General features: G+C 36.6%; 1 protein-coding gene across 7 annotated transcripts in view; it reads left to right on the top strand.

Annotated features, from left to right (window-relative positions):
* The window catches only part of EDEM3 (ER degradation enhancing alpha-mannosidase like protein 3), a 62,613-nt gene extending 40,853 nt beyond the window's left edge, over positions 1 to 21,760 (top strand). The window contains exons 12-21 of one of the 7 annotated variants that reach the window (XM_044001283.1): positions 2,143 to 2,226; positions 2,572 to 2,696; positions 4,168 to 4,333; positions 4,538 to 4,692; positions 5,569 to 5,722; positions 6,952 to 7,146; positions 10,499 to 10,664; positions 13,966 to 14,151; positions 15,382 to 15,396; positions 17,762 to 21,760. In XM_044001283.1, the coding sequence (XP_043857218.1) occupies positions 2,143 to 2,226; positions 2,572 to 2,696; positions 4,168 to 4,333; positions 4,538 to 4,692; positions 5,569 to 5,722; positions 6,952 to 7,146; positions 10,499 to 10,664; positions 13,966 to 14,151; positions 15,382 to 15,396; positions 17,762 to 18,168 (1,653 nt within the window). In that variant the 3' untranslated portion in view covers positions 18,169 to 21,760. Of the gene's footprint in view, positions 1 to 2,142; positions 2,227 to 2,571; positions 2,697 to 4,167; positions 4,334 to 4,537; positions 4,693 to 5,565; positions 5,723 to 6,951; positions 7,147 to 10,498; positions 10,665 to 13,965; positions 14,152 to 15,381; positions 15,430 to 17,754 lie in introns of all 7 variants that reach the window. The other 6 variants (XM_044001278.1, XM_044001280.1, XM_044001279.1 and 3 more) reach the window with 6 other exon arrangements.
* The last annotated feature ends 2,840 nt before the right edge of the window (positions 21,761 to 24,600 follow it).

The raw sequence follows: 24,600 nt of genomic DNA, 5'->3' as shown, positions 1-24,600 counted from the left end.
ATTACTGATAGATGCATTCCTCTGAATGACAGAAACCATTGGTTTTTTTATACATGTAACTACATGTATATATTCTGGCAGTCTTCTCAGGCAGCCAAGTTTGTTTCTGTGAAATCTTGATGTTAGATTTGATTTTTAAAAACAATATATGTGTGATAGCTATCATACCAATTTAATATGCTACCACTAAACTGATTTTTAATATCAGCTTTTAGCTTCCTGGTAAAAGATAAAATTTAAAATTTCAAAAATGTATATACGTTTTCTTGAAACTATTTTATTAGCTTTTTGGGAGGAATTCTTTGAAGCACTTCAGTGTTTCACTATGTGTGGGAAAGTTTAGTTTTTTAAAAAAATCCTTAAGAGTCTAAAAACTCTCAAGGATGTTGATTTCATTATTTCTGGGTTTTTTTGGTGATATTCCTGTCTTTTTCTCTGCTTCTACATGGAACACATTTTAACTAACTTTGTCTTGGAATTTCATGTAAATCTGTGGAAATAGAACCCTTGATAAAGAGCTTTATGACTGTTATTAATTTTATTCTGGTTGCAAATTGCTCTTTAAAATATTGTTAAATTTTATTGATGTTTTGTTTTTACATTACTTAAATTTCCCTTTATATGCCTCTCAATTCCCCTTCCAGAGCACTATCTGGATGTATTTTTTTTTCTTTTATTAATCTGTTCCCCCCCCCCCCCCAATTAAGTGTATTAAAGAAATATTGGGTAAATTGTCCGGCAAAACAGATTCCTACATTATTGGCCATGTTTAAAATGTGTCTCTCATTACATTTTAAATTGTGTTTCATCTTGTTTCTTCTGGACTTATTTTATTGATTAGAGTTCTAAAGTCTCTTGTAGTTTATATGAATTGGTCTCCTAGTTCAGTTAACCAACAGTCATTTATTAAGTGCCAGTCAGTCTGCTAAGTGAAAAAGATACGAGAAGGGAAAAAAACCACAGTTCTTGCTCTCAGGGAGCTCACAGATTAAAGGGAAAAGACAACATGGGTGTAAAAATGGGATAGTTGGAGAAAATCTCAGAGGCAAGGCACTAAGATTAAAATGGCTCAGGGGGTGCAGCTAGGTGGTACAGTGGATAAAGCACCGGCCCTGTATTCAGGAGGACCTGAGTTAAATCTGGCCTCAGACACTTGACACTTACTAGCTGTGTAACCCATGGCGAGTCACTTAACCCTCATTGCCCTGCACACAAAAAAGAAAGGGACAAGGAAAGACTTTTTGTAGAAGATGAGACTTTATCTAAGACTTGAAGGATGATGGTAGGAGGTAGAGATGAGGAGGGAGAGAATTCTAGGTATGGGAGATGGCCAATGAAAATGCCTAAAGTCCGGTGAGAGAGTGTCATGTGGAGGAATGTCCTTTTTACTCTGTAGCATTTTATAGAGGTCTTAATGGTTTCTTCTGAAACTGTCCATTTTATGAATTCTTATAGCAGAATAACATTACATTCACCTAGCACAATTCACGTAGCCATTTTGCAATAGGAATATCCCCCTAGTTTTCAGTTTCTGGTTGTCACAAAAAGAGATGTAGTAAATATTTTTGTACACATAGAAATCCTTTCGTCTTATTTTTTGGGGGGGTATAGGCCCGGTAGAGGGTAGCATGGTCAAACAGTATATACAGGTTAATAGTACAGATTAGTTTGAGCATAGTTTTGTTTTGCTTCCCAGAATGGCCTTACCAATTCACAGCTCCACTAGTAATGCACTCATGGACTCGTTTTCTTTCAGCCTTTTAATGTTTGTCATTTTCCTCTTTTGTGATATTTACCACTCTCATTGGTGTGAGGTGGAACCACAAAATTGCTTTAATTTACATTTTTCCAATTAGTGAGTTAGAGCATTTTTTTGTATGGTTGTTGACTGAATTTTTTTTTCCTTTGAAAACTTCCTGTTCATATCTTTGACCATTTATCTTATTCTTATTAATTTGAATCAACTAAGATCAAAAAATATTTTAAAGGAAATGTTTGTTTCCTCTTAATACACAATATTTATATCTGACTTGTATATCATCTGTATTATTGTCGGCTACTCCAAAATTGCTTGCTTGCTGTTTTTATTGTGGGTTTTTACATCTAAATGTTATCTGTTATGTATTTTTAAATTTTGTTTAGGCTTTTACTACAGATTTCAGAGTACACTGGGCTCAGCATCCCTTAAGGCCAGAATTTGCAGAAAGTACCTACTTCTTATATAAAGTAAGATCATTTTCTTTCTTTCTCCTCCATGTCCTCATTTCCACTTACATATTTTGTCATTTGAAAGTGGCAGTTGAGTTTTCAGAATCCATATTGAATATCTTATTAGTTGAATGTGTCAAAGTAACTATTTAACACATAGTTATTGGAAGATATCAGTTGGCATCATCTGTTCTGGCCATACATCCCCACTATCCAAAAGAACAGTTTAGTTCTGCCTGTTTAAGAAGTGTGGTCAACTTTATGTGTTTAACTGGGCTCATAAATTATTTCTAGAAATGGATTCTACTTAATAGGTTTTGCGGCATATTTTATACCTAATATATGTGTTTTTCTTTTTAATAGGCTACAGGGGATCCTTACTACCTCGAAGTAGGGAAAACACTTATTGAAAATTTAAATAAATACGCCAGAGTGCCTTGTGGGTTTGCTGCCATGAAGGACGTCCGTACTGGAAGTCATGAGGACAGGTAAGATGCTCCCAGCATCCCCTTTCCCTCAAGTTAATATTTTTTACAATGGAAAAAACTTGCATTAGTATTCAAATAAATTTACCAGATTGACAAAGATTGCTTGAGGAACTAAGCCCTAGTGCTAATTTAATTTATTCTTGCTGAATTTTTGTAGACTAGCTCTATACAGTTTGAAATAATTTAGTCTTGTTTAAATCTTACACTATGAGTTTCAGTAATGAGTGTATTTTATTCTTTTAGCATTTAGAAACAAAGCAGTGTTTAGAAATAATCTGAATTTGGGTAGTTTTTCTAAGTACTGAGTTTATCAAAGCACAGACAGCATTATGTTTAAACACCTTATCCCTAGCTATAGGTACTGGTGTTTGGTCTCCCTTTTGTTTTATTCGTTAGTATGCAAAATAAATAAATAAATAAATACAAGTTTTGTGATAAAATGCCACTTTAACAACAAAAAAAATGTACTGTGGTAGAATATCATATGTGGTAATTATCATATATGGTAATGATAGCTAACATACAGTGCTTTGAGGTTTGCCAAATGTTCTTTCACAACACTTCTGTGAAGTAGAGAGTATGAATATCATTTTCCCAAATGGAGATAAATTAAAAAACCAAGGCTCAGATAGGGTAAATGACTTACCTGGAGTAGAGTCAGGACTTAAATTCATGATGTCTAGTTTTACAGTATTGCTGTACATATGAAAATGCACCTAGGTCGCAGGATCAAGTAGCCAGAACACAAATGCAAATCCAGAAGCTAGCCTGCAGAAAAAGCTACCAAGCCTCCAAATAGAGGTCAGACAATGCATGAACATCACTCACAAGAGAAACCTTCACTCGGGGGCTATTTTACACACAGTTCTGTAAGCTCAGGGATCTGATTTCGCAGTGTAAAGGGCAGTAAGATGTTTTGTGGAATAGTTTATTCCCATATGAAATTTTATTGTAACTTTGTCCCAGTTGTCTGATTTTTGACCTACCAGAATTTTCTTTTTAACATTTGAAATAAGACTTGAATATTTTAGTAGTTCTGTATATATGTGTGGTGCTTTTTTCAGAGGAATGATCCAATGAAGAAGTCAGCATAGATCAGATTATTTCTCTTTTATGACGAATAAACTAAGACTGAAAGCAAAGTGACTACCCAGTGGTTGTTACAGGGTCCAGTGACAAACCTGTGGTAGAAATACTAGAAGAGAGGCTTGTGAATCCTAGCCCTAACGGCTAGGAGTAGGAGTAGGAGAAGCAGTCCTGTTCTCTTCTTTGTTGTACTGATTCATTCTGATTTTTTGTCTCAGAACAAAATTAGAGCTCAAGATGTGGCAGTGATACTCCGGGGTTATTAGAACTTTCCAAGAATTCCTTTGGAAATTTTAAATTGGATTATATGTGGATAAAAAGTGACTTTGTATTGGCTATTAAGATATTTGGAGGTTTTTTAAATTTTATTTTTTTCTATTTTTAGAATGGACTCTTTCTTCTTGGCCGAAATGTTTAAATATCTTTACCTACTGTTTGCTGATAAAGAAGATATTATTTTTGATATAGAAGATTACATTTTTACAACAGAAGCTCATCTATTGCCTCTTTGGCTCTCTACTACAAATCAAACAGTCTCTAAGAAAAACACAGTGAGTTACTTTTTTTGAATTAAATATTTTATCGTCATTTGTACTTGTAGACAAAAAGATCTATCAGTAGGGTTATTTGATTTCACTGTAACATTTTCTTTTCTCACTTAACGTGTAGTCTGTGTACTTGAGTTTTATTTTACTAGATCATGAGGTGTTAAAGGAGTGATTAATTTCTTTTTTTAATATGCATTTTCCTTACAGACTCCAGAATATACAGAACTGGATGATAGTAACTTTGACTGGACATGTCCAAATACTCAGATTCTCTTCCCAAATGATCCAATGTATGCCCAGAGCATTCGTGAACCCTTGAAAAACGTGGTGGATAAAAGCTGTCCTAGAGGTGTTGCCAGAGCGTAAGATGGACAGTTTTTCATTGAAATAATTGATATGAAATTTGAATAGTTAAAGGAGCTGGTCGTGTCTAGCAGGGGACCCAGGGAAATGGCTGGAATGATAATGGTTTGATGGGAAATATACCGTTGTGTAATTATAACTGGCCACTACTTCTGTTTCCAGTGTAACAACTTTATTTATCGTGGACATATATGGAATGCAGCATTAGGTTTTTTTTGTCAGTGCTTTCATTTTTTTTTTAATTGAAAAATTAATAACTGGGCTATTAATATGTAACTACTTCCCATAGTTCTGTTTTGTACAAGATGGTTTTGTCACATCCATTCACCAATTTTAATAAATATTTCTTGATTGCCTTCTAGGAACTGAGAGATTCAGAGATGAGTAAGGGAAGGCCTTTGTTTTTAAGGAGTTCACAGTTTTCAAGTGAAATGCACGAGTTATAATTCCAAATAGGACTGTATAAATGCATGCCAACCATAAACATTCAGTGTATAGATTTAGGAAAAAACATTTTCCTTTGCAATAGAATTGTTGAGTGCTTGAGGATGACAAAGTCCTATTTTATGTCCATTCTTATCAGTTTTAATCTTGCAAATATTAAGTACTAATTAACAGGAAAGGAAAACCCAAATCCCCTAAACAAAAACCTCAGGCAACTCATTCAGTCCCTTCCAACAATCATGCTGATAATCTGAGGCAAAAGAACACAGGCATGTAAATAATCATGTAACAAGAATATATTCACTTTAAAGGTTCTGCTGTATATTAGGGGTCCAAAATATATGTGGGAATTTAGCTATTGATGCATAATATCTGTATCTCACTATTTTTAATATGTAATCATGATCTTAGTTTATTATTATTCATAGCAGAGAGGAGAGTTTTGGCAGCGGACCTAAGCCCCCTCTGAGAGCCAGAGATTTCATGGCCAGTAACCCTGAGCATTTGGAAATCTTAAAAAAGATGGGAGTCAGTTTGATTCATCTCAAAGATGGAAGAGTGCAATTGGTCCAACATGCAATTCAAGTAAGATGGTGCTGTGTTAATTAGAGATACTTCTTTAGTACCTTTTTTGTATCTTATTAGCATTAATAAAGCAGTTAAACTGTTTAATGTCCTGAAAGTTTCAATTTGGCATTTGAATTGTAGAATTTTATATAAGGGATTAGAATCTTGGTTCAGCTTCTTCATTTAAAAGTTAAGGAAAATGGATCCCAGAGTTGTTATTTGGCTTTTTTATATATGTTGCATTTCTCATTTTAACATGTCATTTCCCCCTTCCATTTTATTCAATTTACAAAAAACAACTAGAGCATTTTCAGAAATATTAAATTCTGTTTACCTGTTAAGTAGCACATTTATTTTAAAAAATTATATTAGTCTCACCAATTAAAGTACTTTTAGTAGCATGTTGCCAAAATGACTTTAACAGTAAGCTGTATTTTGTACTAGAGAAGAACCATTTGTACTTAGGAACTTGTATTTCTTTTAAAGTGAGCCACTGAATTATTTACATTATTAATATGTTTAGTTTGCGTAAACAACACATTTAGATAATTATTTGTGTGTGTGTGTGTGTGTGTGTGTACATGTCAGCTCACACCCTTGTGAAAGAAGGATTATGTGGGAAGACAGTGGGTTCATTCTTATAGAGAAACAGTCATAGAATCTGAGTTGGAAGGTACTTTAGGGGCCATTTAGTTCAACTCATACCTGAACAATATATTTCCTCTACAATATCCCTGAAAAGCGAGCATTCAGTGTTTGAGGAACTTTCTACTGTTTTTCCTCCCCATGGCAGGCCATTTTTCTTTAGGATAGCCCTAATTTTAGGAAATTTTTATTTTGCATTTAAGTTTATCTCTTGGTGACTTCCATCTATGGTTTATAGTTCTGCCTACTGGGATAATCAGTAGAGTAGTAGACAAAAGAAGACAGAATATGAAAATCATAATCTTTAGTCCCTAATAAAGAGTGATTCAAAAGTGAATTCCATGTCTTTTTGGGCATTGTTGATGGCCATTGGCAAAAAAGCCAGACTGATGAACTTTAGAAAATACAGTGTGATATAATGTAGAAGTATTTTTTATTTTTAATACTTGGGAGATAATACATATGTTTGGAGTATGTGGAAAGAAGTATAGAGTTAAGTATCAAAGAGTAGTAGATTCAGTAGCACCAAAGAATGAAAATGTTTTGTAGACTATGTAAAGTCATTTAATTTCCCATATAAAGTGGTTTCATTTTCATTTTAGGCTGCAAGTTCACTTGATGCTGAAGATGGTTTGCGATTCATGCAAGAGATGATTGAGTTGTCTAGTCAGCAACAGAAAGAACAACAGTTACCTCCTCGAGCTGTTCAAATAGTTTCCCACCCATTTTTTGGCAGGGTAGTATTGACTGCTGGTCCAGCACAGTTTGGGATGGACCTGTCTAAACACAAATCAGGGGTATGTGTATACCATATGTATCTTCTTGAGTATCAAAAGGTTTTGGATTCTTCAAATACCGTCCAAGTTGTCTTTTCTCTAAAAATATAGTTTTGATTTATCAGAAAATATTAAATGTTCACAAGTTCAAATTTGAGCATACTATACTGAAAAAATTTAAATATCTCCAGAGTAATTTTTGTCACTAATTACCTAAAAATTTAATTTTCTGCATCTCCTAGCTGGAAACCCTTCTGTTTCAGGTTTTAAATCTTACTTGCTGCTCTTTTGGATGACATATGTAGAACATGATTGCTTTACTATTTTTTTTTTTTTATGGACTTTGGCTTCCTCTAATTGTATAGGGAAAGGGTTAAGTATTCATTCGAAGGATGAGATGCCTTGCTTTGGTAGGCTTTGGGTATTCTATTAAGTTATAGCGACATTCAGAAAATTTGATACAATTATGGTTGTCTAAAGTTTTTTTTTTAAACTTTTTTGTTTGCATATGCAGCATAATCAGCCAATCAACAAATAATCTTATGGGTCATATAATCTTCTCTAATGGTTCTAAAAGTCATCTGTTCTTCATGAGCACTTGTACTAATGTGAAACTCACTGTATAACAAGTCATCCCATTCCTTTCTGAACAGCTTTAATTCATTTATTCATTCAACAGGTATTTCTTTCAAGTGCCTACTCATGGCAGTGCCTACTTTGTTTACAGTTAGTGAAAGAGATGAATAAGGCACGATGTCTTTATTTTTAGGTGCCTGTGGTGTACTTGATGTGCTAATTGTTAATTTCTCTTTATATTGAACCATAATCTCAGCTTAATAGACATTCACTTCAATTCTGTGCTTAGTCCTAGTACTGGAGCCAAACAAGGAGTAAATAGAATCTTTTTTACATGTAATAGCTTTGAAATATGTGAAAATAGCTATATAATATAATTAATAGTTCTTTCCTCCATCCCCTTCTCCTAACCTGCCCCAGAAGTTCTTTTCTCTGTGCTAACTTTGTCCTCAGTTTCTTCAGTCATTACTCATGACATGGTTTGGAATCCCTTCAGTATTCTGGATATCCTCTTCTGTATGTATTCTGGTTTTTCAGTGTTCTTAAAATATGGCATCTGTAATAAAAGTATAAGTGTCCAGATGTCTCCCTGGCAAGAATGGAGTCAGATGAACTTTTGGCTAATTTCTAGCCATTAGTGACCTTCTAGATACCCACCTTATAACATTATCTTAATCTCACCAATGAAAATGCCCTTCTGTTCATGATATTCAAGATTATCTCTGCTTTTTTGGCAGCCATATCATTTCAGGCTTATATTGAGCATACCGTTCAATGTAAATTCAGTCTTTATCACATGGAGTGCTCGTGAGCCACATCATACCCTTACTGTGTAGTCACTTTCTTTTGAACTTAAGTTCAGGACTTAAAGAAAACCATTTCAGCTTTTCAAAACATTTGTTATGAAGGACCCTCAAAGTCTTTTAGGTATGAAGGTCGAGAAGTAAATCACACAGTCTGTTCAAGTGGTGAGCTCACTGCTGCTGTACATTTAGAGCTGGAAGCCGTCTCCCCCAGTCACCTCATCGGAAGTGAGGGAAATGGGAGACTGAGCAAGTCATTTAATGTCTGTCCTTCCTCAAGTAACTGTAGAAGCAAGCTGCTTGAGGGATACAGAGATTGAGGAATTAGGTCATAGTTTCATAGTTCCCAGTGACTTGTATTTGAACCCAAAGCATCTTGACTCTTGGACTCGTGCTCTATTCACTCTGTTGGTAGAAGGAGTTCCTCCTTTGCACATTACACTAATGGAGAAATCATGCATCCTCGGCATAGTCACTGGCATGTGCCTAGAACCAAGCCAAGTTACTTAATAGATTTCAAATAAACTGATTCCACTGAATGGACTTCTGTATTAGGTGGGAAATGGACTGTATGGTATGTGAGTTCTCTAAGAATACTTGGAAAAATTGGGGGGCCAGGTTGGGGAGGGTGGTGAAAATCAGCAAGAGTCTTGCTGACGTTTAAGGAAAAATGGATTTGGTGCAAGAACTCAAGTGCTCTATAGAGGCTAGCTATTAAAAAGCAAACTTTTCACAGGATTATGTTTTGTTTGTCTTTTGAATACATAACGAATCCTCATATAACTCATAGAACACCATTTGACTTTCATCTATATTATCTGTATATCTGAGGCAATACATTCAGTAGGTGTTTTTTCTTTTTTATGCATTCAGTGAATTTTACGGAAAACTATTAAAGATAATTTAATGGAAAGAGTACTGAGGGTTTAGGGTTTTTTTTTTTAATTTTTTTTTTTTTTGGTGAGGCAATTGGGGTTAAGTGACTTGCCCAGGGTCACACAGCTAGTAAGTGTTAAATGTCTGAGGCCGGATTTGAACTCAGGTACTCCTGAATCCAGGGCCAGTGCTTTATGCACTGTGCCATGTAGCTGCCCCTGAAGGTTTAGTTTTAATTGTGGTAATCAATAGCTGCCTATCTTTTTAGATTTTTCTTATGTAAAATAAGAAATTGAATTAGATAAACTCCTAACATTCAATTAGATGAATTTCTAAGATTTCAATTTACATTCTATGATTTTATAAGAAATTTTAAAAAATAATTTCTAGTTGTGTTTCACTTTGGTTTTCTTAAAATTGAGTTGGAAATTTCTTAAAGCCCATCCTCTCTTGAACATGGTGTGTTTTTGGTAGAATATAGAATGTTTGTAGATGGAATCTCACATTAAACTTGTATTAATCTGGAGTCTCCTTTTCTATAACTTCTACTGAAGTTCTGCCCACTGAAGCATTAGAGAGCAAATTTCTTTTTTCCACATGCTTGCCTTCAAATATTTGAAGACAAACTATCATGTCTCACTTTGGTTTCATCTTCAAAGCTAAATATCCTAAATTCTGTCAAGTATCCTTCCTCATGGCACACTTTTAAAATCCTTGCCATCTTCTGGATAAACTAGTTTGCCAGGATCCCATGTGTAATCGGAATTAATTAAACCTAACATACTTATTGAATACCTAGTCTTTGCAGGGTGGTTTATTATATGCTGAATTGATGGCAACTTTTTTAGCAGTGATCTGACCAGTACAATCATGGGAATAATAAATACCCTGAAACAACCAATATTTTCTAGTTTGGTCTTGTGACATAATGTAGTCCAAAACTTAGCTTAAAATGTCCAAATATAATATAGTGTATGCAAACGAAATGAGTTCTTGTCAAATCCTTCTTTTCTTGAAGCCTCAAATATTGTACCTCATGATTGCTCTTGAGTAATTCGGAGAGTCAAAATTCTATATTCTAACCATATTTTCAATCACTCATTATATATTTCAAATAGACAAGAGGATTTGTTGCAAGCAGTAAACCATACAATGGCTGTTCAGAGATTACTAACCCTGAGGTAGTGATGGGGAAAATTGCTTTGATGCAAAGAGGCCAGTGCATGTTTGCCGAAAAGGCTCGGAACATCCAAAAAGCTGGAGCAATTGGTGGCATTGTTATCGGTAAGCAATTTTTCCTCTTGTTACTGGACCAGATAGTCAATGTGTACTTTTAAAGACTTCTCATTTCAGTTTCTTAGGAACCTTAATAAAATTTCCTGCCTGTAAATTGAATTTCCCCTTTTTATGTAAGTTGATTTGCCAGTGGAATTGCTCTTGGTAGTCACTAAGAACAAGTATCTCAGCCGTGTTTTTAATAAGGAGGCAGTGGCAACTGAGGGAAGTGCACATCTTTGAACATTTTGGCAATAGGATATATTTATGTCCAGGCACCTTCAACATTCTTAAGCACCATAATAAGTGGAAAAGGTTTTGGAAGGGCCAGTTGGTTTCAAAAATTTTTGATGAGTCCATTCAGAATTTATTTTGTTAGCTACCATAGCTCTACCTCATCTCACCCAGATCAGGGAAGGTTTCCAATAGGAGGTGGCTTTTGAGCTGAGTCTTGAAGAAAACTAAGAAGTCTAAGAGGTGGAGGTGAGGAGGGAGCATATTTCAGGCCTGAAGGACAGCCCTACCAAAGGTATGGAGGAGGGCAGGGGGATGTGCTCTGGGAACAGCAAGAAAGCCAATTGGGCTGGGACGTAGAAATGTGAACTAAGCCTGGAGGTGTGGGCTGGTACCAGATTGTGAAGAACTTTGTGAGGATCTCCTAGAGACTTAGAGGAAGGAGCTACTGAAGTGGTTGGGTTGTAAGTTTTCTGAAAAACGGAAGAAAGATAGAGAGCAATAATTTGAGAGGATAGTAGGGTCAGGTGAAGTGTTTTTAAGGATGGGGGAAAACTAGGAATGTTCCAAGGCAACCTCCCAAGACATTAAGAAGAGGTTGGTTATTTGAAGGGTGGAAAAATGAGGAAACAAGTTTCTGTAAGAGATGACCATGTATACAAGGGAAAGGGCTGGCTCTGGCAAGGACAGAGACAACATTTTCATCATAGGCTGTGGCAGAGGAATAGGAAGACAGGCTGGTGTAGATGGATTTTGAAATCCATAAGGGAGCAGAGGAAGGTAAAGCCGTGCATGCAGAGAGGGAGGGGAAAGGGGCTGTACGAGGGAAGGAGGAGAGACAAGCAGTTGCTTGGGGGATGCGAGAGGGAGTAAGTCACAGAAGAACAAAAGTATGTGCCACGAGGCACCTTAATTTGCCCACGTGGGCGGCTTCTTTGAGCAGCAGGCAGTGAATCCCTTCTAAAGGAAATCCACCAGGAGTGATGATCTGGTCCCTTGCTCACTGCCCTTCTGATCCGGCCCCCCCCCCCCCCCGCCCCAATCACCTGCCATCTATACATTTATTTAAGTTGTTGATGAAAAACTGTCACAGCACAGGATCAAGACCAATGCTGTGGGACTCCACTGAAGACCTGCTAGGTTGAGAGTGGATGATAATTGACTACTCTTTGATTTGGGCCATTCCACCACTTTGAAATGGATCTGGCCATGCCTCTGGCTTTCTGTCCTGTTTGCAAGAGCAGCAGGAGAGATTTAGTCCCATGGTTAGCTAAACTTGACAAATTCCATCTCTGTCTGGTATATGGCCTGATCCACCAGCCCAGTGACCTGTTAGGAAAGGAAGTGAGCCCCCCATGACCTATTTCAGGTGAAGCTGTGATGGCTTCTGGGATTGCTGTGGCCTCTTCTAGTGCACACCTGCCAGGAGACAGAGTCAGGTGCACTGGCCGAGAGTTGGCCAACTCTGCAAACTCCATTCTTTTCCTTTATTTAGAGTGCAGACACTTGGCACTTCTCCTTTAGTCTCATGGCATGGCTGTCATTTTGTTGTCCTTCACAGAGCCCTTTTAGTTGTTCAGCAGTCATGGCCCTTACTTTTTTTTTGTTTGTGTGGTTTTTTTTTTGTTGTTAGTGAGGCAATTGGGGTTAAGTGACTTGCCTAGGGTCACACAGCTAGTGAGTGTTAAGTGTCTGAGGCCAGATTTGAACTCAGGTACTCCTGACTCCAGGGCTGGTGCTCTATCCCACTGCGCCATCTAGCAGCGCCCCCCCCCCCGCTTTTTTTTTTCCCCTCACTTCTTAACAAGCTAATTTTTATCAGAGTATTTGCTTTCTTGTCAGTAGTATTGTCATTCTTGTACATCCTCAACTTAAAAAAAACTGTAATGTACAGATTTTTTTAAGTCCTTTACTTAGAAAAATCCATAGTCAGGATGAACTGACATTTTTTAGAATGGAATTTGAGAACTTCATTTCAAGGGGGAAAACTGAATTAGTTTGCCAAGTAGGCCCTACAAATTTTATGTAGTAATTTGTTTCACCTTCTTTCTTCATAGTCATAGACTCCTAGAACAAGAAAAGCTGTTAAGATCTTCCAGTTCAACCTCCTCAGTTTGAAGATGAGGAAGGCCCAAAGAACTTAACTGACTTAAAAGGCATATACGAATCATGTCAGAGCTGGTTTTCAAACATGGATTTCTTGACTCCTAATCCGATGCCTTTTTTCCATTGTTTTTTTCCCCATTAAGGTCATTTTTTATCAGAGAATTTATTATTTTGCTATTTTTACACATTGAGTGTAAATGAAATTGCTTAATTTTGACGATAAAATAGTGAACATTTATACCAGTGTTTCTTTGAAAGATTTGCTTTTACTTCCTAAGAAAAGCTTTAAAACATAGTAAATGTAGGGGTGGCTAGGTGGCGCAGTGGATAAAGCACCGGCCCTGGATTCAGGAGGACCTGAGAACAAATCCAACCTCAGACACTTGACACTTACTAGCTGTGTGGTCCTGGGCAAATCACTTAACCCCATTGCCCCGCAAAAAACAAAAAACAAACCCTTAGTAAATGTAAAGTTTTTATATTAAGTGTAGTATTTGTTAATGCTAACATATTTAAGTTTCATCAGTTATTTAATTTCATATGTGTTCTATGGAATCCTATATTGGTTGCTACAGGAAATTAGGGAGGAAATGAAGATTGTTCTTGCATAGTGTTTCTGTTATCCAAGGGCGTAGGAAAATGAAATGATTTTGAAGGACAATTCCTAGAAATGTGAAAATCAGCCATTGAATTTTTTCCTCTTTCCTGTCTCTAAAATAATCAACATATCTTTTGATATGTAGGGGAGGGGGAGCAGACTCATGTCATTCTGTTCTTTATAAAAGTGGAAACTAGAAAAAATAAATTTAAAATCAGTGAACCTTGGTGCCCATTCAGACAGTTTTAAGCTGGCAGTTTATGATGTTTTATGACATAACAGCTTGATTCAGGTGTGTATACAAGATAAAAGGACAAAAAGTCATACTTCTAGAAAAGTGTTTTCAAGTTTGCTGTGTTTGTCATTGGGTAGATGACAATGAGGGGAGCAGCAGCGATACTGCCCCTCTTTTCCAGATGGCTGGTGATGGAAAGAATACAGATGACATTACAATCCCCATGCTGTTCTTATTCAACAAAGAAGGAAATATTATATTGGATGCAATCAAGGAATATGAGGAGGTAGAAGTGCTTCTCTCTGATAAAGCGAAAGATCGAGGTAAGGGCAAAAATCATTAGTTTATTATGCAGGCCAACTCTGCTCTGATTGATTACAAAGTAAGTTGCAGTATTTTCCTTATAGAATAAAATTTCAAAAATATTTTAAACTACTATATTTATATTGGTGATTAAAGTGAGCTGAAAAAAAGATTTTTTCGCCTTCTTGTTTTCTTCCCAAATTTTTAGGGGCATTATAAAAATTATAATCTTCACCAATGCTTTACGTTAGTCACAGTGTTATGATATGTATGTATACTCGTAGAAGGGATACTGTGACACAAACACGCGAGATTAGAGTCATTTGAATACTCCTTGTGCAATTTCACTGGGTCTACTTCTTTTTCAGTCTCTTTGTGATTTGATTTTCTGTTAGCAAAATGACAGAATTTTAAAGAATCAGTATGATAATATTTCTTTCTCACAAGACTCCACTTCATCAAATAGCTATCTTAGGTTCTCATAATAGAAATTTAATACTCACTCTGTTGACTGCTAAGCTTTGCAAGAAGCCTAGCGCTTGTCTGAAATCCAAAACAAAGCACGCTTTAATGCCACTGAGCATATTTAGCTCTTTATTTTAGAATAAAGTAGTTTTTAGGAATCTGAAAGCGCTGAAAATAAAAGTACTTTATAAATTCAAAATCTTCATTGTATTTGATGCCATCTTCACCACTGTCCATTTCCCTATCCAGAGTGGGTGGGGCCTTTGTTGTGATACTCTTTACAGTAGCCCTCCCTCAGAATACAAGGAACTGCTGAATCAACACAAGGCCACGTGGAATTACTGATCTCCACTCTAGCCAGTCAAGAGAATTGTAAATATCTACTTCTGTGATTTCTTTTTTCTCTCTTACCCCAGAGTCCTTGCTGGACATCCAAAGGGAGTTTTTAAGTTGAGGAGTTTTTCATATGAGACCTTCTTAAACTAGGTTCTCTATGCTGATCTGGCCATGGCCCAGTCAGAAATTTACTCCTGTTATGGTCTTAAATCACTTGTCAATTGGGATTTTTCCCCGAAGTTAGTATTTACCAGTGAGTGAGAACAGAACAAAGTGGTTCTCTAAGCTTATTTCTTCTTGGCCCACTTGTTCTAAATCTTAGATCCATCCCTTTTCATTTTACTCATTCACTGACATCAAACACAGGTGAATTAATTCTTGTTTTTGACTAGTTCATGCATTTTTTCCTCCCCTTCCCTTGCCCCTTTCTGCTGCCTTTGGAATTTCAGCAACAATATTTAAAGGTAAAATGCTTCCAAACTACATTTTTGATAGCAGTAAGTATCTTGAATGAATAGTCCATGTATGCAAGTTGAATGCTGTTTAAAAAAATGCCATAACATTTGGCTATTCGTAATTCAGTTATTTTCATTTCCTTGTTCAAGAATAGTGCTTTAGTGATCCAGTACATCCTTTTAGATGAAAACTGTATATAATTGATATTGTTATGAATCTCCATCTTTGTATAAGTCATGAAAGAATATACTGTTTTATTCACTGTTTGGGTATAAATGCCAGTATTTTGATTATACTGTTTTTTTCCCAAAAAGTTTAGAAGCTTGTTAGATTTTTCAAATGGTTGTGCTGGTTTTCAGATTTTTAAAAGTTGGTAATGAATCGTCGTTGGAGTTTGATAATATGCTCATAATCTCAGATTATGAGCACATCTATTTATTAGCAGGAAAAAAGAGCTCATAAACAGTATTCTCCTATGTAGCAAGATAATTTTTAAGTCTTGTCTGTACTGAGAGATCCCTTGTTCCCGAAAAATCTTTATTTTAGTATTTCTACTTTCCTTCCAAGAACCATACATTTACATAATTGAATAAGCAACAGGTTATATCATGATCATAACTCAGTATTTACCAATGTTGTAAAAAAATGAAGAATAATGCCGCAGGACAGTGGTTTAATAAAGTAGCATGATTGATGGTGATTAAAAATAACTTTAATTTGGGGGGCAACCCTGTCCTTTGATTTATATGTAAGGTCCCTTCCTGCTCTAACAGTCTGTCATTATATTAGTTGCCATTTATTTGCTCCTCCACCATAGTGGGGCCTTTTGGAAGACATCACTGTTGGACTCCCTCAGACCTTCATGAATGATAGGTAGCACAGTATACTCTTAGAAGGAGCACTGGGTTTGCTTGTTGAATTAGAGTAAGGACACGTAGGTTCACATTTCTTCTCCAGTGCTGGCTATGTTCCTTCCACTGGGCAAATCATTTAGCCTCTCAGCTTCAGGTTCCTCACCTCAAAAATGGGGATGCTAATACATAGGTTTTCTGGGAGGAAAAATGCTTTCTAAACTAAAGTGCAATATACATGTTGGGTTGTTTTAGTACTTTAAGTCTATACTATTCAGCATTACCATGCTAATTTTAAATCATATAATTATCAGTTTAGTTTTGAAGTGGTCCCTGGTATATTTCTTCCCCTTGTTTTGAAAATAACAGGAAAATATCTATATGTGTTGCTTCTTTTCCTAACATCTCGTTCTCTGAATTTTTGTTATAAGGAGACATACATTCTTATGTTCCTTAAGTCCCAAGGAAGAGCCTATTGGTTCTTCATTAAATTTTCCCTAATTAAGCATTTGTTAATTATTTATTTCCTCACTCATAGCATTTTGCCCAATAATGTTGTGCTTTTTATGGACAGCAAAAAGCCACAGATGGAATTTCAGTGCTTTTTAACCATTTTCTTAGAGCCCTCAGAATGTCTTTATATCTTATTAAGGTGTCACTGTGTTGGGCATTACTAGAAGTATAACCTCCTTTTTAGATACCATATGGATTTGAGAAAGAATGTCATCCATTACAAATTTAAGATAGAATTCAGTTTTAGAACAATAGCACCTCCCTCCCAGGGTTATTGTGAGGATAAATGAAATCATTGTAAAGCACTTAGCACAGTGCCTGACACAAAGTAAGTGCTTTATGAATGTTAGCTGCCATTTTTCATCACCACCACCACCACCACCACCACCACCACCACCACCACCACCACCACCTTAGTAATGACAGGTTCCTCTTTTCTTGTATGTAGAAGACCCTTCAACAATATTCATTTTGATTTATTTCTCAAGAGTAAAATTATGAGACCCTAAGCATCTCCTAAATATTATTGCATTGTACCTGAATTATAATGGAAATTTTAGCTAAAAAGAAAATATTACAGTATGACAAGTATCAAAAATTTAGTGGTTTTTCTTGTATTTGAGATTTTCTTATCAGTCTAGGTCTTTTCTTATTTGGGACGTTGATAACATTTTTTTGTGTGTGGGGGGGTGAGGTTGTGTGTTGGGTATGTTTTTACCAGTTTTTTTGCTTCTGGGTTTTTTACTAATAAAATATCATACACAACCTTTTTAATCCATTGGATAGTTGTCTTTCAGTTTTATAAGTAATGCCTTTTTTGGTGTGAATTTGGTTAGAAAATAATGTTGAATATTTTAATGATTATGTTGTTAATGCAATTTTTAACAGACTTAATCAGTCAGTTCATTTAACTTTTAAAAATTTTAACATAGGAAAAATTAATGTGCCTTTGAAGGGATAAGTATGGTATAAAGTAGTCTCATAAAGCTTGTTTTTCATTCTTTTAAAGATCTAGAAGTAGAAAACGTGGAACAGAAGTCTTCTGAAAATGATTCTGAGAATCAAAAATCTGAAAAGACTACAGCAGGTTCTCAGGACCCCATTTCCATCAGTGAGGAGTTTGTGGAAGAAAGTTCTCCTGTTTCTCAACCAGCATCAGTATCTCCCATTGATGTGGACAGTGCTCACATTTCGTCTTCCAAAGAAGATTCCTGTCCCACTGAAAACCAGGAGACTACAATCCATGACAGTGAATGGACAGAATTAGATAACCAGCCTCAAGAACAATCAAAAACTGAGGAAGAGTCTAGCTCTCGTACTGGCTGGGATAATAAAGTTCAGCCTATGGAGTCCATATTAGCAGACTGGAATGAAGATATAGAAGCCTTTGAAATGATGGAAAAGGATGAATTATGACTCACAAAAAAATCTACTGGTGGGTATTTAAAAAGGAAAAAAAAAGTGAACTTTGGTTAAGGTAGACACTGATGCCTAGGAAGGCTCTCCTGTGGGAGTTGTTAAAATACGGTGATGAGCAACCAGGTTGTGACTGGATTATTTAAAAATCCTAGAAATCCAGTGCATGCTATGTTAGGATTGGCCTTGTTTAAAACTTTTTCCCAGTAGAAAGAAATGGGAGCTTGCCGTTTTCCCCTCCAAACATGGCAGCATTACGACACAATGATAGCATATCTCTGATCTGGGGATAAGTAATGGGCATTCCTGGGCATCGGGTTGTGACCCAGCCACTGAAAGGGAGAAGCATGAAATGCACTTGGTTAATGTAGCAGCCCTTGTTAACCTCCTGGCACTAGAGCTTTGGGAGGTGGAAGTTGGGTTGCCTTTTGAAGACAAAGGCAGGTAAGTGCTGTGAGCATTGGGGATTGTGCTGCCTTACAAACACCACTACAATTGGTAGAGTTTGTTAGAAAGCAACTATGTTTATTTTAAGAACATTTTTGCTCATTATTTCCATTTGTTTCTTTCATTGGCAAATGAACAGGGTGACTTGGGTTTTTCTTCTTGACATTGCCCTTTTTATACAAACCAAAGGTGAAGCTAATGTGCTTTCTCAGTGAATTTCTCTGCATGGAAGCGGATCAGTGGGACCAGGCAAAAAGGTCATTGTAATGTGTGTACTCTTGGAAAACAGGGCCAAAAAAAAAATACAACTTTGCAATACAAACTTGCTTTTGGGCCTGCTGTGGTAAAAGCTTTTAAAGCTAGAACTACTCGGTAACACTAGGAATTAACTGTTCTCTGTTATAGATTAGGCCACAAGTCTTTTTTCAGTTCATTTCTCTTGAAGATGTTACCTCGAAACATCATCAGCCTTATAATATATCACACTTTTAGTATGCAATTTGAGCCATAAGGCCAGTATCACCAACAACTGAGTACATTTTGTTCCATTTATCCAGCTTATTTAGAGCCATGATAAAACTATGGTGGTGATATAGAAATCCAGGGATAACTGGTATTTTTTTCTTTGAGGGCTTCTCTTTCTAAAGTTGCATTTAGGGCTATTAACATTTTCTTCTGTTGAATCATGTTTTTCTTATAAGTGTTCTCTTGAATGGGTACCAGAAAATTTGTCTGTGTTCATCTATGAAGAAACTCACACAATAGCAACTAACGTGTAGCTTAATGAGAAAACTTTATTTTGTGGCAGTCTCAGACTGGCCACAATTAACAAGTTTTAAGTGTTTGGTTAACTTTTGATTTCTGTAGACATCTTGTTTAGCAGTAAATCATGGCTTCATTTTGTAATCCTTTCCAAACATTTATTAATCAATCTAAAAGTTTATAAGAAAGGCTTAAGTCTCTTTCCCTCTCCCCCCTCACTTCCCACCTGCCTTTTATCATTTGGCAAAAATGACTTTTTCTTTATGTACAGTTTTTTGGTACTGGTGAACTTTTAACAGTATATACAGCTGTTAATCAGAATCGCTGTATGTATGGCATTGTAGTTATGTATATTCATGTACAGTGCGACTTAGGTCCCAGATAAATGGTGTATTCTTTTGTAATGGGGGGAAGTAATTGCTTTTTAAAATTCTAGTTAAACATAAATGAGGCAGGAGTAAATTAAATCTAATGAGAATTCACTTTAGAAAGAAATTGGGAGCAAGTAAGATCTTCATTGGCCCATAATTAAGTCTTACTCCAAATTAGACTTTTTTTTTTAGTCTTTCTGCTTGTGAAATTTGGTATTTGAAGATATAATCTTCATACTACAGAATAAAGGAGGATGGATAAAGTGCTTTGTCAATCTTGATTTCAAAACTGCCAAAACAGCTGAAGCTTGATTAATAATACTTGACTTGCCTTGATTTAAGGGCTGGGGTTTGGCAAGGAGGAGCAGACGGTCTTCCAAACTTTGATTACAGGAGCCTTATATGCATTGCTTTCATTTTTGTAGCTTAGCGTCATGCTTCCTGAATCTAAGCTTTCTGATTTATCAAAACAAAGTAAATTATTTTCCACCAAGAACTTAAGGAAGAGGGATCTCCTGGCAGATCACAGTGAAGAGTAGGCTTGCTGCCACGCCTCCCTCCTTTTGGCCAGTAGGGGGACCTCTTTCCTTTATTTAAGGTCTGGAAGGAACTTGTTCACTTGTTTAAGGATTTGAATCATTAAAAAAAACAAATACAAAGTCTGACAGATTAGGTCAACTGCTTGAAACAATTACAACCTTTTGTAAAGAATTAATTACAAATTAGTCCTTAGGATAATAAAGTAATGTTCACCTCCTACAGCCCAGTTGTGTCACTTCCTATCATTTACCAGCATTAAGGTTTTAAACCATTTATCATACTGCCACTAAACAGTCTTTTATTTCATTAAGAAAAAGCCCCAACAGTATCAAGTAAGGTTTTTTTGGACATACTCGTATACATTGTTTCCTATAGATTTGGGAGACTTAAAACAAAATCCTGAATTTAGAAACATCTGGTCTACCTCAGTTAAATGTTGACTGCCTGGAGATTGGGCTGAAGTGATCCCCAGAGCCATATGAGTAGTCTGGCCAGGAGGAATTTGCACTCTGTTTACAAACCTGGAATCGAGGATTTTAACCTGAAAATTCAAGTTAAACATGAAGGAAAAGGACAGGAAACAAAAGGGGAGAGTTTAATTCAGGTATCTTCAAAGTTTAAAAAGCTAAAGTTTACCTAATAGAAAGAAAACAGCTAGAGTCTTAGCCTGCTCATACCTGTTCTTTGAACCATTAACATCAGTCTTCAGTACTTTTTCTTTGAAGCTTCCAAGTATAAGAGAATTATAATTTATCAGATGTGGTTGAGTGTGTGTGTGTGTGTGGGGGGGGGGTTGTTGGGCATGTTTTATAGGCTCCCAATGACAGTATAGTTCTTGTATCAGAACCAATCATTGTAACATTTTCCTTACAATATTGGATTAGCTAAAATTGGAGAATTTAAAAATCACACTCTCTAACTTAAGTCAATTCTTATTCTTTTAAAGATATTTATTGTCTACTTTTATTTATCATTTTGCAACTCTTTTATAATAAAACTAACATTTGTTCTCCTACCAAATCCAATGTCCAACTCAGCAGAAAGCTTAGCATTAGTCAGATGTTGTTCATAATTTGGGGGTGGGGGTGAATAAGAAACCTAGTAAATATTCCAATAGTTTGTTTTATGCACAAGGCTTCAGTCAGAACATAGAAAAAAAAAACATTCTGTGAATGAAATATTGTATGTTCAGATTTTATAAAAGACATTTTTAAAAGCCCAATTTACAGCCGTATATTTTCTTATAAATGTAATTTATGAAAAAAAAAGATGTCTGTACTAACAGGTGCTGTAACACTACTGTTGGATTTTACTGTTTGGTGATAAATGTATACAATATTTCTAAGGAAAACTGTGTACTGTGATGTAAAAGTCTGGGCAGAAATGTATATAATCCTTGTATATATAATTGTGTATTTGATTATAATTGCCGATTGTAAAGATTTAATAAAATATGTAAATATTCTAATCAAGCTTTCCTTTGAATTTTTAGTATTTGTTATCTTGTATCTGTAGCAGAAAATTGTCACGTATTTGATACTGTGTTCAGGTTTTCCTGCTGTTCCTATCACATTTCCTTTTAGTTCAGATTTAAACAACTTCCTGTGGAGTTAAGTTATTTTTTTTAAAAAAGGCATTTTTGTCTTCTCAGCTAGTATTCGATTAGATACCCAGCACTGTGGTTCTCAGAGTGGTAACTTTTGTTATTAATATCATCTTTACTGCTACAATGTCTATGTTTCCATTATGAATTTTGCTACTTTAGAGAATAAAAATTAGATGTAGGGCAATGACTTGTCCAGGATCACAGCAACACAGCCAGGACTGAAATTCTGGAATCCTGACTCCCAGTCCATTGTTCTTTGTTATACTGTGGCTCCTTTGAAAGTCTTCTAGCAGATGTTTTTAATATGGGACTTTGGTTATTATCCCAGCATGCTTCTACAAACACATCCATGTCTGCCCCATCCTGAAAAAACATCTTCACTGGATCTTCCACCTCCAGTGTTCTCTATCTCCTTTGTCCCTTGTGGCTGAATTTCTTGAGAAGGCAGGCTACAATAGGTGCCTTCACTTTCTTCTCACTCTTTTTTTTTTTGCAGGGCAATGGGGGTTAAGTGACTTGCCCAGGGTCACACAGCTAGTAAGTGTCAAGTGTCTGAGGCCGGATTTGAACTCAGGTACTCCTGAATCCAGGGCCGGTGCTTTATCCACTGCGCCACCTAGCTGCCCCCCTCTTCTCACTCTCTTAATCCTTTGTGATCTGGCTTCTGATCTCGTCATTTCACCAAAACAGCTCTCAGCAAAGTTACTGATGGTTTTAGTGGCCAAATCCAATGGCCTTTTCTCCATTCTCATTCTCCTTGACCTCTCTGCTGCTTTTGACACTACCGTCTTCTTGATAATCTCTAGGTTTTCAGGATGCCACTTTCTTTTGAATTTCTTATTTGACTATTCCTTCTCAGTCTCTTGCTGGCTCTTTTTCCTCAAAACCCTTACCCTTTTTTACTTTTCCTCTACTGTAGAAGCAACACTGTCCTCCCGGTTCTTCAGACTTGAAACCTATGTCTTCTCCTCAACTCCTCACTATCTCTCATCCCCCATAACCAATCTGTTATCTATGCTTGTTGATTTCAGCATTTTCAACATCTGCAACTTCTTTGCAAAAATATATCTCTTCTCCTCCGACACTGTCACTGCTGGTGAAGGTCCTAATCTCATGTCTGGACTTATTGCAGTAACCCACCATTCCTGCTCTAACAGAATTTAAAGTGGCCATGGTGGGGTAGCTCCTTGTCTGCCCAGATAAGTGTTCTATGAAGTTAAGTGTGATGTAGATGAAGCAGAGAGTCAGAGTGTTAGGGAACATTTGAGGAATGAGAACACTTTAGAATTGAGGGGCAGCTAGGTGGTGCAGTGGATAACACACTTGCCCTGGATTCAGGAGGACCCAAGTTCTAATCTGGCCTCAGACACTTGACACTTACTAGCTGTGTGACCCTGGGCAAGTCACAACCCTCATTGCCCCAAAAAACAAAACAAAACAAAACAAAACAAAACAAAACAAAAAAACCCCAAACTAGAATTGAAACAAAGTAGGTTTCATGGAATTGGTGCCACCTTAGTTGAGCCTTAAAACAAGTGGGATATGGAATATACTTGAGTTATGTTTGTTTGATTGGGACTGAAGATGGCCTGCTGAGTCTAGAGAAAAGCGTGTGGTCTGGTTGGATTGTAAGATTTTAAAGTATGACTAAGCTCCTTTGGGGGTCATCTCGAAATGAGTTCAGCTCGTTTTATAAGCAAATGACTACCATCTCCCACTTACATACCTTTATGTAGGCCTGAAATCCACTCCCTCCATCGAAAGGCACAGGACATAAGTAGGATGCAATGTATTCCCATTGAAAAATTGCCAGAGGCAGTGCAAAGGGATGTGATCAGAGATGTTTCAGTAAAAAAAGCAAAGTGTGTGTGTGTGTGTGTGTGTGTGTGTGTGTGTGTGGGAGCTGGCGGCTAGGTGGCATAGTGGATAAAGCACACCAGCCCTGGATTCAGGAGGACCTGAGTTCAAATACAGCCTCAAGACACTTGACACTTACCAGCTGTGAGACCCTGGGCAAGTCACTTAACCCTCATTGCCCAGCAAAAAAGAAAAAAAAAGCGAAATGGGTTATTCAGAGTGAGGGATAACTGAGGAAAGCTCTCAAGCACTATTGGTATCTATACATAGCAGTGGAGAGTACTAACAGAAGGCTCCCAGGGGAAGGGAACAAGCAGTTATTAAGTGCCTACTATGTGCCAGGCACTATGCTAAATGCTTTACTAATATTACATAATTGAGCCTCACAGCAACTCTAGGGAGTAGGTGCTATTATTATTCCTATTTTGCAGTTGAGGAAACTCAGGCAGACAGGGTAAATGACTTGCCCAGGGTCCTACAGGTAAGAGTCTGAGGAGTCTGAGATGTGAACTTAGGTTCTCCTGACTCCAGACCCAGTGATCCTGTCCATTGTTCTACCCAACTCTCATGAACATAGTGTGCAGGATTTGTGGAAGAATGTGGGATAGAGCAGTACCAATCAATTGGCCAGAGATGGGTGGCAATCAGCACTGTCGGAGGAAGTGTCTACATTGGTGAGATCACAGATTCATCCAAACAGTCATTAAAGTACTGAAATCTTATCTTTTTGGTTATTTTAAATTTGACTGTGCTGTATCTCTAGCAAACAATGAAACGACTAGAAAAGAGATATCAAGAAATAGGGAAGCAAAAGGAGAAACCTTCCCCTTCCTACTACCTTCATTTAAA

This window comes from Dromiciops gliroides, chromosome 4 (genome assembly GCF_019393635.1).
Source record: "Dromiciops gliroides isolate mDroGli1 chromosome 4, mDroGli1.pri, whole genome shotgun sequence".
NCBI lineage: Eukaryota > Metazoa > Chordata > Mammalia > Microbiotheria > Microbiotheriidae > Dromiciops > Dromiciops gliroides.
Note: the sequence above shows the minus strand (reverse complement) of the source record. Positions and strands in the feature narration are given on the sequence as shown.